This window comes from Hypanus sabinus, chromosome 3, assembly GCF_030144855.1.
Source record: "Hypanus sabinus isolate sHypSab1 chromosome 3, sHypSab1.hap1, whole genome shotgun sequence".
Taxonomy (NCBI): Eukaryota; Metazoa; Chordata; class Chondrichthyes; order Myliobatiformes; family Dasyatidae; genus Hypanus; species Hypanus sabinus.
The window spans coordinates 105,147,670-105,161,954 of record NC_082708.1 but is presented as its reverse complement, the minus strand read 5'-3'; the positions used below and the strand labels follow the sequence as shown (position 1 = coordinate 105,161,954).

At 42.1% G+C, this 14,285-nt stretch overlaps 1 protein-coding gene across 1 annotated transcript in view; it reads right to left on the bottom strand.

Moving 5' to 3' along the window:
* Window positions 1–14,285, bottom strand: part of egf (epidermal growth factor) — a 120,731-nt gene that overhangs the window by 69,936 nt on the left and 36,510 nt on the right. Inside the window, 3 exon segments of the mRNA XM_059963354.1 lie at window positions 2,790–2,992; window positions 4,550–4,780; window positions 9,748–9,929. Of these exon segments, the coding sequence (XP_059819337.1) occupies window positions 2,790–2,992; window positions 4,550–4,780; window positions 9,748–9,929 (616 nt within the window).

Sequence of the window (14,285 nt, the reverse complement as noted above, 5' to 3'; positions counted from 1 at the left end):
ATAACTTGGCCTACACAGCTGTTTATGGCAATGAATTCCACAGATTCAGTACCCGCCGGTGAAAGAAATTCCTCCTCATCTCTGTTCTAAATAGATGTTATTCTCTTTTGAGGCTGAACCTTCTGGTCCTAGACTCACCCACTATGGGAAGTATCCTCTCTGTGTTCACCCTACCTAGACCTTACAATATTTGATAGATTTCAATGAGATTCCATCCCCACCTCACCATTCTTCTAAATTCCAGCGAGTACAGGCCCAAGGTCATTAAGCACTGCTCATACATTAATCCTGTCATTCCTGGGATGATTCTTCTGAACCGCCTCTCTTTGATAAGGGGCCCAAATCTGCTCACAATACTCCAAATGCAGTCTGACTAAAGCCACAGCATTATCTCCTTGCTTTTATTCTCTACTCCTCTTGAAATGAATAAAAACATTGTATTTGCCTTTCTTACCACTGACTCAATCTGCAAATGCTGGAGAGGTAGTAATGGGGAACAACAAAATAGTGGATGAACTGAATAAGTATTTTGCATCAGTCTTCACTGTGGAAGAAACTAGCAATATGGTGGAAGTTCCAGGTGCTGGGGGCATGAAGTGTGTGAAATTACCATAACTAGAGAGAAAGTTCTCGAGAAACTGATATCTCTGAGGTACATAAGTCACCTGGACCAGATGGTGTACACCCTAGAGTTTTGAAGGAAATGGCTGAAAAGGTTGTGGCGGCATTACTAATGATCTTTCAAGAATTACTAGATTCTAGAATGGTTCCGAAGAATGGAAAATTGTAAATGTCACTCCACTCTTCAAGAAGGGAGAGAGGCAGAAGAATGGAAGCTATAGGGCAGCTGGTTTAACCTCAGTTGGGAAGATTTTGGAGTTGATTACTAAGGATGAAGTTTCAGGGTAACTGGAGGTACATAATAAAATAGGCCGTAGTCAGCATGGTTTCCTCAAGGGAAAATCTTGCCTGACAAATCTGTTAGAATTCTTTGAAGAAGCAACAAGCGGGGTAGTCAGTGGAGAATCAGTTGATGTTGTGTATTTGGATTTTCAGAAGGCCTTTGACAAGGTGCCATACATGTGGCTGCTTAGCAAGCTACAAGCCCATGGTATCACAGAAAAGGTTCTAGCATGGATAAAGCAGTAGCTAATTGGCAGAAGGCAAAGAGTGGGAATAAAGGGAACCTTTTCTGACTGGCTGCCGGTGACTAATGGTGTTCCTCAAGGGTCTGTGTTGGGACCGATTCTTTTTACATTATGTCAGTGATTTGGATGATAGAGTTGATGGCTTTGTTGCAAAGTTTGCAGATGATATGAAGATAGGTGGAGGAGCAGGTAGTTCTGAGGAAGTAGAGAGGCTGCAGAAAGACCGACAGATTAGGAAAATGGGCATAAGAATAAGAAAATGGCAGATGTTGGGAAGTGTATAGTCATGCACTTTAGTAGAAGAAATTAAAGGGTTGATTATTTTCTAGTGGAGAGAAAATACAACAGCTGGGGTGCAAAGGGACTTGGGAGTCTTTGTGCAGGATTCCCAAAAGATTACTTTGTAGGTTGAGGTTCTGGTGAGGAAGGCAAATGTAATGTTAACATTCATTTCAAGGGGACTAGAATATAAAAACAAAGATGTAATAAACAATCAAAAGCACTAGTGAGGACTCACTTGTAGTATTGTGAGCAGGTTAGGACCCCTTATCTAAGAAAGGATATGCTGAAACTAGACAGGGTTCAAAGGAAGTTCATGCAAATGATTTCCAGATTGAATAGCTTGTCATATGAAGAATGGTTGATGGCTCTGGGCCTGTATTTACTAGAATTCAGAAGAATGAGGAGTGGCCTCATTGAAACCTATTGGACGATGAAAGGGCTTGATAGAATGGATGTGGAGAGAATGTTTCCAATGGTGGGAGAGTCCAAGACCAGAGGACACAGCCTCAGAATAGAGGGGCATCCTTTTAGAATAGAGATGAGGAGGAATTTCTTTAGCCAGAGAGTGATGAATCTGTGGAATTTTTTGCTACAGATGTCTGCGGAGGCATATATGTATATTTAAGGCAGGGGTTGATAGATTCTTGATTGGCCAAGGTATGAAGGGATACCGGGAGAAGGCAGGAAATTGGAGGTGAGAGGAAAGTTGGATCAGCCATGATGAAATGGCGAAGCAGACTCAATAGGCCGAATGGCCTAATTCTGCTCCTATATCTTATGGTCTTAGGATGGCAATTTGAAATTTATGAACAGTATGCAGAAGAGTGCTGTATACAAAGTGTTGACATCTCTAAGGATCTATCCTAGGATGCAGTTACAAAGAAGGCACAACAGCAGCTATATTTCATTAGTCTGAAGACCTAGTATGTCACCAACAACGCTTACAAATTTCTACAGATGTGTCATGGAGAACATTCTGACTGGCTGCATCACCATCTGGTATGGGGGGAGGGGGGGTGAGCTGCAGAAGAATGTAATCTCAGTCAGCTCCATCATGCTACCAGCCTCCCCAGCATCCAGGATATCTTCAAGGAGAGATGCCTCAAAAAGGCGGCATCCATCATGAAGGACCCCATCACTCAGGGCACCCCCTCTCCTCATTGCTATCATCAGGGAAGAGGTACAGGAGTCTGAGGACACACACTCAATCATTCAGAACCAGCTTCTTCACCTTCGCCATCTAATTTCTGAATGCACATTGAACCCGTGAAAACTACCTCACTACCATTTTTTCCCTCTTTTTGCACTACTTATTTAATTATATATATAAGCATTAGATTGCTGGTGGCAGTTCCCAACCTGATAACTGTGAGGCCGATTCAGTTGCCGGCTGACAAAACGGATGCACTACTTTGAGATCGGCTGGAGGCAGAAAAGACCGCCTAGGGCTGATGACAACCACGTCCTTCCCGGTATACTTGTTCATTCGCCGGATAGTGCCGGTCTTCCAGTCAGAGTAGTAAATATGTTCAGCAAACAGAGACAGTCCAAATGGCCAGTGGCTGAGCAGAAAGAAGGAGAAACGCCAAATCATTAGAACGCGTTGTATTTTGTTCTTTTTGCAAGCCACACAATTCCTCCTCAAGAGACAGAGTTCCACTCAAAAAATATCTTAATCAAAGTGTACTGTAGTAATTATCATGTGAAGCGATTTCTACACTTCAAAAAGGAGGTACACCATCCAAAAGACAATAGAGGAATTTGGTTAATATCAGTGGTAGGAAATATTCTGGTTATGTGTAATTGAAGAAAATAGGGAAAGTGGCCTCCTTTGCAAGGAGACCTAGCATTTCTGAGTCACTTATGAAGAAGAGCAGTGGAGTTTCTCACTGTTTTCATGGCCAATCTTATCAAGAACCATTAGGGATGTACAGTAACTGTTGGCCATGTTATCAATGCCCCAATTCCAAAATAATTAATTTTTAAAAAATTCTGCAGTCAGTATCTCCAAATATCAGCAACACACACAAAATGCTGGGGCAACTCTGCAGGCCAGGCAGCGCCTATGAAAGAAAGCATGGTCAATGTTTTGGGCCAAGAACCTTCACTGGGACTTAATATCAGACTGTGTACACATCAATGTCAGCCAGATATTCATGCAATCAAATTGTCTTTTCCTTTTCCAGGACATAAATGCAGCAAAGATTCCTCAGAATGTGTGAGCCAGTCCATCACTTTAACATTAAAGAAATAAGCTACCATTGAAGCAGTATCAAAAAGAGGGACTGTCCCCCTAGCTCTCCATTTCCCATCCCCCTTTCGCTCTCTCACCTCATCTCACCAATCACCTTCCCAGGTCTTTACTTCATCCCTACCCCCCTCCCAGGTCTCACCTATCACGTGTTTTTCCCTCCCCTCCTCCCCACCTTTTCAATCTACTCCAGCTTGCACTCCAGTCCTGCCGAAGGGCCAAGGCCTAAAACGTTGACTGTGCTTTTTTCCATATTTGCTGCCTGGCCTACTGAGTTCCTCAAGTATTTAGTGTGCGATGCTCGGATTTCCAGCATCTGCAGATTTTCTCTTGTTTGTGGCTTAAATATGCATAGCCTAAGTGTTGCATTCCATTACAATACTAAGGTAGAAAAGACAAGAGCTTCCATATTAACAGACGTTAAACTATTTGAAATAGGTTAATGAACCACTGAACCTGCAGGCAGTATATATTTAATGTGACAACTAAAAATCTGCTGGAATAGCTCAGCAGGTTTAGCAGCATCGAGCAAGGAAAGAAATCGTGGACACTGTAGTCAGCCAGTTTTGACATGGAGCATTGTCAATTCCTTTCCTCCCACATTGAGTTCCTCCAGCAGATTATTTGTTGCTCCAGATTCCAGTGCCTGCTGCCTCCTGTGCCTTCAGTGTGTCTTCACTCCTGCACTTGTATAGCAAGCGTGAATACCTGGACGATTACAAAGTGCATAGAATTTTTTTATCGACATGTTATCTGTGAGGAATCCACATCAAGATGGAAGAGAAGGAAATGACAATCGAAAAGAAACATTGCTGATAAGGTAATAAGGGATGCAAAAATGACTGAACTTTCTTGTCACTAGACTTACTCTACTGCTTGTTTGATGACCTGAACTGAGCCTCCAGCGTAGTCACATGACCTAATGCTGCTTGACATGGCCCCAGCCTCACTTTGAAACCAGAAGAGCCGCTTGTCAATAAGATCCAGTGTTAAAATCTTCACTTTCGTTATTGGCTTGACAATGGAGATGGGTCTGGAGCCATTTAGACAGGCGCGATGAATACACGGAACAGAATCTTCTGACGCCCAAAACATATACCTTGAAAAAGATAAAGCAGTCTGCGTTAGTTATCACAGTAATGAAAAAGAGCTTTCAAAAGGGCCTTCAAGTGTTGACTGATGGTTAATGTGGATTACAGCTGGTTAGGAGTTAAGGGATCAGTAATGACTATTATGAATTTGTTAGTGTAGAAAAATTAGGAAGATATGAGTAGAATGGGATAATATTACATTGTGCAATTGTGTAAAAATTGCCTATTAAGATGATTTTGAATCTGCCAAACATGTTGTTCCTTTTCGTGCCTTTTGGTGCATCGGGTGGCATTTTTGGAACACTTGACTGTTTTATGCAAGGCCAAGTTGCTAGCTTGATGCTCAACCCAGCACAGATGGATTTGAACTTGGGACCATTCGCCTCAAAGTCTGGTGCTCATACTGCTACACTGCCAGTCAGCATCTGCACAATGTACAGGTGGAGTTAGGAGAACTCTACCAAATATCGAAGAATAATTATAATAAGGGATAACAGAGAGTGATTGACATTTATGCAAAGCCAGTTACAGTAGATGTGATATCTCTGTACAATTCCTTGTGAAAGGACTGTCTTGGGAAGTCACCTGGTTCAGCTAGAAACGTACTGTGCTTGAGTACATCAACATAAGGGAAGAAGAATATATATATATCAATAGGAATAGAAAGAAACCGCTAATTAAAACAACAAGTTTACTTTTTAAAATTATGTTTTACATTAGAACACGTCTATATGCTAAATATATCCAACCTTTGTCTATTCCAATATATTGTCTTTGGGTGGCAGGGTGGAGTTACATCTCTACCAAAGGAGGTGTAAGGTGCTCCTTCCCTCCGCTAGCCTGCAGGTCACCCTTGGGCGAGGTGTAGCACCTGCTTAGCCCCCCGATCAGAGTCATGTGAACCCATGGGAGCAGGTGGTGGATGGTCGTATGAGCAGCCAGTACATATCACAAGTCCTGGTTATGTGACCACTGACCCCAGGCAGACAATCTCTGAAGAGTATTGATAATGGCTGGGAGGTCATCCATCTTATAAAGACACTGCCCACAAGAAGGCAATGGCAAACCACATCTGTAGAAAAAGTTGCCAAGAACAATCATGGTCATGAGACCATGGTCACCCACGTCATTTGGCACGGAACATAATGATGATGATGTTTGTATTTTAAACAACAAATGTTTTATAGTGCATTTTATAATTAAGATCAGAACTATCAATTTATTTGAACGAAGATTATTCTTTCGTGGTTGATTAATGTATGTTCCTTGAGGTTCTTCATTGAGATCTATATATAATGGAAGTAGTGTCATTGGCAAAGAAAAGGCATCTGCACCATTATTACAGATGTTTTAAGTAATGCAATGCTCGAATGCTGTTTTCTCTCAATTTCATATTGTCATTAATGTGCCAGATATGTTCTTACTTATTAATAACCACATACACTCAATGGCCACTTTATTAGGTACAGCCTCTCTTTAATGTAAACATCTAATCAGCCAATCATGTGGCAGCAACTCAACGTATAAAAGCATGCAGACATGGTCAAGAGGTTCAGTTGTTGTTCAGACCAAGCATCAGAATGGTGAAGAAAGATGATCTAAATGACTTTGACCATGGAGTGATTTTTGATGCCGGATGGGGTGTTTGAGTATCTCAGAAACTGCTGATCTGGGATTTTCATGCACAACTCTCTCCAGCACTCACAGAGAATGGTGTGAAAAACAAAAAAACACCCAGTGAGCAGCAGTTCTGTGGAGCAAAACATCTTGTTGATGAGAGAGTTCAGAGAAGAACAGCCAGACTGGTTCAAACTGACAGGAAGGGGACAGTAAGTCAGAAAAACACATATTACAGCAGTGGTGTGTAGAAAACCATCTCAGAACGCACAACACATTGAACTTTGAAGTGGATGGGCTACAGCAGCAGAAGACCATGAGCATACACTTAGTGGCCACTTTCTCTTATTAGGTTCTGGAGATATCTAATAGAGTGGTCACTGAGTGCATGTGTACACACACACACACACACACACACACACACACACACACACACACACACACACATACACACACTCACACACTCACACACACACTCACACACACACTCTCACACACACACACTCACACACACCCTCTCACACACATGCACACACTCTCTCCCTCACACGCACACTCTCACACACACACTCACACACACACACACACACACACACACACAAACACACACACACACACACACACACACACACACACACACACTCACACACGTCTAATTTAATATTAACAGTGCAGAAATGAACAGATTCAGTTTAAATCAGCTTTACACAGGGTTGGTATGTTTAGAATGGCAGGTGCTGAACACAGAGAAATAATTTAATTCCTTTTAAATATATTCTGGTGTTTCTACAGAAGGCAACAGTGTCATTATCTCTTACAATTAGAGCAATTGGAATCTTGGCATTACATTTGGCTGTGATTTACTAAAATCTGTGATGATAGGTCTTAGAGTCAGAGAATCATACAAAAGTACAGCACAGAAATAGGCCACTTGGCCAGTCTAGTCCATGCTGACTACTAAGTTAAGCTGCCTATTCTAATCGACCAGCACTGGGACCATAGTCCTCCATATCTCTACCATTTATGTACCCATCTAAACTTCTCTAAAACTTTGAAATTGAGCTTGCATCACTCGCAGCACATTCTCACAGCCCGTCATGCTCCTATTAAACTTTTCACTTTTCACCCTTAACCTATGACCTCTAGTTCCAGTCCCACCCAACCTCAGTGGAAAAAGCCTGCTTATATTTACCCTATCTATACCCCTCATAATTTTGTATACCTCTATCAAATCTCCTCTCAACCTTCTACACTTCCAAGGAATAGAGTCCTAACCTGTTCAATCTTTCCTTATAACTCAGGTCCTCTCATCCCAGCAAGGATGATGGGACAACACGAAAAAGTATCCCGCTCTCCACGTTGCCAGGTAACAACTCAGTGTCAGTAATGTCTTCAGTACATTTATCTTTTGTAATGATTGTTATCCTGTCAGAACAAGTTCCAACAAGTATCTGCATAAGTTTCTATGCCCTTCGCTTTTCTTGAAAAAGATAGAATTTTGGTGCTAAACTATTCTCAAGAGCAATTATTTGTGCTTCAAATATACAGGAAAGTTGCCTTGCATTGACACATCATTAGTCTGATCTGCACGTCCTCTCACATAACAAGGGTATATCAACCCTCAGCCTGGGACTTCACACATCATGTGGGCAAAAAAGTTACCAAGTACTAAATATTAGAAGCATCCAAGAAAAATTAAAATGTTAGGATAATAAATAAAATGCAAAGTATTAAAAAAGTAGAATGAGACCTTGCATTTGAAATATACTCTTCCTTATTTTAGGAAATTACTGTTGCTTCAGAACCAAGTGGTTCTTTCGTAAGAAAACATTGCGAATGATTTATTCACAGATAGACTGAAAACTCACAATGGGATATAAAAACAATCTTTTCCTTTGCTAATGATATTGTTGAAGGACAAGTTCTGCCCAGATCAGAATAGCGCTGCTTCATTTTCTATTAATTAAGCCAAGAGATCTTTAGTATCCATCTGAGAGACGGGAATAGGCATTGTTATCCCGGAATAGGGGGATAAAGTAGTTTAAAACCAGAGCAATAAAATAAAATTAAATTAAGACTGGATGTGTATAATGAAAAGAAAAAGGTCTGTAATAAATTTCTGGTGGTTATAATAAATTGAGTTTATTCTGAAGCTGCACATACTGAAGAAAAGAGATATATTCAGGATCGGAGCAATTGATAGACATTAAGACCATTACATCATAAGGCACAGGAGCAGAATTAGGTCATTTGTCCCATCGAGTCTGCTCTGCCATTTGACCATGGTTGATCCATTTTCCACTCAGCCCCAACCACCTCCCTTCTCCCTGTTTCCCTTCATGCCCCGGCAAATCAAGGATCTGTCAGCCTCTGTTGATAGCCTTAAATCTATCCAAACCCTTGGCCTCCACAGCCGCCTCTGGCAACAAATTCTACAGATTCACCACTCTCTGGCTAAAGAAATTCTTCCTCATCTCTGTTCTGAAAGGATGCCTCTCTATTCTAAGGCTATGTCCTCTGTTCTAAGACTCCCCCACCATAGGAATCATCTTCTCCTCATCCATTCTATCAAGGTCTTTCACATTCAATATAGGTCACCCCTCATTCTTCTGAATTCCAGTGAGTAAAGGCTCTAATTTGGTTGTGTCCCTGTGGTATCCTGGTAACCACACAGATGATTTACTTTCTCTGTGCTGTTTTAAATTTTCATTCTTTGCAAATCAACTTCCAGGCATAACAATTAAAGTGGGTCAGGTTTCCTCTGAATGCGTTTTTCATTAGGTGCTACTTTGCAACTCTCCTAGAACTACTTTTTTGGCAAAGGATAACTTGGCTTCTCCTGATCTTCCGCCATTCCTTTCTCGGGACAAGCAATGTTAAGTAGCATTCTAGGTACGTTTTTCATGCATTTAAAAAAAATTCTTTCACCCCCTTTCCCCGTTTTAGCTTCTGGTGATCCTGCTGATCACACGGCAGTACTGTGGGCTTGCAACTTGCCTGGATCAGCCAGAATTCATTTCCTTCAAGACATTTCTGGCCAACTCACAAAGAAGGCTTTTAAACAATAGTTCTGGTTTCAGGTCAAAAAGCCTCAAATATACAGAAAAGTCTTATTAACCTGCTTCCTCACACAGTCCCAATAAATCTAATCACTTCCTTGCCAGATTCCCTTGCTGAGAGAGAGCTTAAAGTCCTTAATTTTAACCATGTTTTAAGGTATTTATTGAATCATGTTTTGACCAGTTTATTTCAATCCCCACAACTGTCTCAGATTCTTATTTGATATCCATTCCAGATGCATATTTAGACCAGAGACCTTGAATTATGACTCGTAGAAATATACAAGTCGAAGTCATACCCTTTCTCCGGATCCACTGCCATGACCGTGGGAAAAGTCAGATCTCTTAGCAGGATCTTGGAATTTTCTCCATGCACGTTTGACATTTCAATGGTCCCTTTCTCTCGATTGGTCCAAATGATGGTGTTGTGTAACCAATCAACAGCAAAGCCAAAAAGACCTTTTCCCACAGTCCGCACAGTCTGTGATGCAAATAATTCAGAGTTATGCTCTTCATTGTTTTCTTGCAAAACAGTAAAATGGTAACAGTGCATCTTTATTCAGTAGTCATCTGGTCATACAGTGAACTGGTTTAGAGAATTCATGGCAAAAATCAATCCAAAAATTAAATCAAGATTTATCCAGTTAAATCATTCAATATTACTGAAAGTCTTTCTACATGACGGACATTACAATAGAATTTGTAGGAAAACTGCCTGATTAATTGGTGCAGTTTTGGCACACAAGGATGGATGGAGGGAACATGGTGATTGAGTGGACAGCCCAGCATCTCTTTAATGAAAATATTTAGAGCCATTCTCAAAGGGGCAAAAGAAATCCTTCCATTTCTTTGAATATTTTGATCCATTGAGGTGGAGGAGAAAAGGAACAGTGATTTGAGAATGATCAGGTCTAAAGGAAACATGTAAAAGTGAAGAGGCAAGATAGACTGTCAGTGGACTGTCAGGTTTACTAGAATGTTACCTGGGTTTCAGCACCTAAGTTACAGAGAAAGGTTGAACAAGTTAGGTCTTCATTCTTTGGAGTGTAGAAGATTGGGGGGGGGGGCTTGATAGAGGTATTTAAAATTATGAGGGGGATAGATAGAGTTGACATGGATAGGCTTTTTCCATTGAGAGTAGGGGAGATTCAAACAAGAGGACATGAGTTGAGAGTTAAGGGGCAAAAGTTTAGGGATAACATGAGGGAGAACTTCTTTACTCAGAGAGTGGTAGCTGTGTGGAACGAGCTTCCAGTAGAAGTGGTAGAGGCAGGTTCGATTTTGTCATTTTAAAAATTTGGATAGGTATATGGACAGGAAAGGAATAGAGGGTTATGGACTGAGTGTGGGCCAGTGGGACTAGGTGAGTAAGTGTTCGGCACAGACTGGAAGAGCCAAGATGGCCTGTTTCCGTGATGTAATTGTTATATGGCTATATGGATGGTGGAGGGCCTAGTCCATATGTCCGATGGCAAATAAAGTAAATGTGTAAATTTGGAAAGAAACAAGATATTACATTTATATGGAAATCCCTCTCAGCAATTGACGAAGTATTTTTAAAATGAGTGTGAAGTGGGTTGCCCAGTTTGCCAGTCTATTCACAGACTGCAACAGACAGCACTGGTCTGGTTTATAATACCTACTGGATTCAGGATGAAAGGTGACGGGCGTTACATTACAGGATTCTCCTTACTACCTTGTGTCCGATTGGTACTGTGACGGCCTGACAGGAAAAGGTTGTGTAGTGGTTTGTGTGCACACCAGCTTGCCTATGTGAGACCTGCACATAACCCTACAAATGCATCGGGCCAGAAGTCCTGACACCGGACTGTGAGAACGGCTGAGAGGATCATAAGGGTCTCCCTACCATCCGCAGGGGACATTTATCAGGACTGCTGCAAACACAGGGCCCTTCGTATTATTAAGGATCCCACCCATCCACCAGCATTCTCTTCGACTTTCTACCATCAGGCAGGAGACTGCAATGCATAAAAACAATGATTGTTAAAATGAGAAACAGTTTCTTCCCTCAGGTCATTAGGTTTCTCAACTCCTTGCTTCATCGTATTCAAGGTCTCACTGGTTAATCTGTTCTGTACCCTACAATATTTAATATGAATGCACTTTAGTAGATATATACTCCACTTGGAACTGAGAGCCTCAGCACACATGTTCCAACTATTAAACCATTAAATAAAAACTGGAAGTGCTGGAAATATTCCCCAGATCCACTGCCTCTGAAATTTGTCGGTATATCCTGATGTTGGCCAGAGTCTGCAGAATGCTTTAGAACATAGAAATTTACACCACATTCAGGCCCTTCGGCCCACAATGTTGGGCCGACCATGTAACCTACTCTATAAACTGCCTAGAATTTCCCTATCGCACAGCCCTCTATTTTTCTAAGCTCCATGTACCTATCCAAGAGTCTCTTAAAAGACCCTATTGTATCCACCTTTACCATCTTCACTGGCAGTGCATTCCACACACCCACCACTCTCTGTGTGAAAAACTTACCCCTGACATCCCCCTTGTTCCTATTTCCAAGCACCTTAAAGCTATGCCCCCTGGGGTTAGCCTGGGATAAAGCCTCTGGCTATCCACCCGATCAACGCTCTCTCTTGGTCTATAACACTTCAAACACAAAATTGTGTGATTGGGTCAACAACTGTGCCTTGCTGGCAGCAAACAACACTCCTACCCTCGTCATTATTACCCTCTTGTCTGGAAAACCATCACTGCAGTCAATAGCCTGTGGCTTTCCTTTTGGAGTTGAGCTTCTGAACTGCCTGTAACACCTGCCAAGTCGCAAAGGTGCAGGGTCAACACGGGCCTTAAGAAAATGCAAAGAAAACTTGTGCTACTCTAAGATCTTGAGCACCACCTATTCTTCCCGGTGCTTTCTAAGTGGTTGAAGAGCTTAAAACAAGAATTAAACTTGACCACATCCTGTGAGATTGTGTTGGCAATTCTTCAGGAACGTTCCTGCACCAAATCGAAGAGACTGGGTCAAGTTCTCTGAAATTCAAAACGACGTCAATTCAAGAAACAGTGATCCAACAAGAAATGGATGCAGAACCTGCTTGTCCAACGCCCTTCTAATTCTGCAGCCCCTGGGAACCTATTTCCAAGAAGCTCAATAAGAGAAAGGTAGTCTGTCATGAAAAGGAGAAGATTTAAGCTTTAAATTTACATCAAGCATTACTCTAGTCATTAATTCAATAACTTCCTATTTCTTCAATTTTCTATTCTATCGAGATTCTATGTAGATTCTCGGTAATGGGTATGATGACATCATTTTAAAATAATATAACTGATTTTCTGCATTTCACAACATGCAAAATCAGACAAGTATAATTTTGCCCGACAGCTCCAATAAAAAATACTGCAAATCCACTTTGATATTTGTCACTTCCATTCTGATGAGTCTGTCACAGTCATAACCTGATTAAAATGTGCGGAAATAAAATCAGAATGCTCTACCTACAGAGTCCTCCACTCACCTCCAGTAACAAACAACCCGAGGAAGGAACTCGGCAGGAAGAGCAGTAAATTGTAAGCACAAGAGACTCTGCAGAGGCTGGAAATCCTGAGTAACACACACAAAATGCCGGAGGAACTCAGCAGGTCAGGCAGCAGCAATGGAAAGGAATAAACAGTTGATACTTTGGGCTGAGACCCTTCACCAGGACTGGAAAGGAAGTGGGAAGAAGGCAGATTAAGGGGATGGAGGAGAGGAACGAGTTCAAGCTAAAAGAAAATCAGTGAGGACAGGTATGAAGGGGATGAAGTGAGAAGCTGGGAGGTGATAGGTGGAAAAAGTAAGAGGCTGAAGGAATCTGATAGGAGAGGAGAATGGTCCATGGGAGAAAGGGGAGGAAGAGGGCCACCACAGGGAGGAGATGGGCAGCTGAGCAGAAGATTATGGGTAAGAGGAGTGGAGAATGGAAGATGAGGGAAGGAATATGGAGAAACATTACGATAAGTCAGAGAAACTGATGTTCATGCCACCAGGTTGGGGGCTACCCAAACAGAATATGAGTGTAGTTATCCCCTTTTAGTTTCAGTTCCTCCAACCTGAGAGTTGCCTCATCATAGCAGGCATCATAGTGTGTGTGTGTGTGTGTGTGTGTGTGTGTGTGTGTGTGTGTGTGTGTGTGTGTGTGTGTGAGATGAAGGAAAAAAACTTCATTTCCCAGTGTGCAGTGCGGGCTGTTCACCCGGAACTGGAAGTGACATTGGTGACCGGGTCACACATGTTCTTGGCAGGCTGGAGTGTCCCGTGTACAATGTGGTCGAGCTGAAGTCAGTCTGATTGTTAACGAATGTGACTGCTTTACCCACACAAGCATACCAGGCAGTAGAGGGGCCATGGACTGACATGTCAGAGTGGGAACGGGGACTGGAATTAACATGGTTGGCCACTGTTTGTTGTAGGTGACGCGAAGGCGCTTGACAATGTTGATCCCCAGTCTGTGTTGGGCCTCACCGGTATAGAGGGAGTCGCATCAGGAGCACCAAAACAGTAAAGAACCCAAACAGATTTGCATATGAAATGTTGCCTGTGAAGGATTGTTTGGGGCCCTGAAAGGAGGCAAGGGTGAGTGCAGGAAAAGAACTTCCTACACTTTGGGTTGCAGGAAAGCAGCAACCATCATTGGAGATCCCCAACACCCAGGTCATGCTCTCTACATGCTGCTTCCATAAGAAGGTAGAGGACCCTCAGGACCTGCACCACCAGGTTCAAGAACAGTTAACTACCCCTCAGCCATCAGGCTGTTGAATAAAAGGGGATAACTACACTCACTTGCCCCCATCATTGAAATGTTCCCACAAC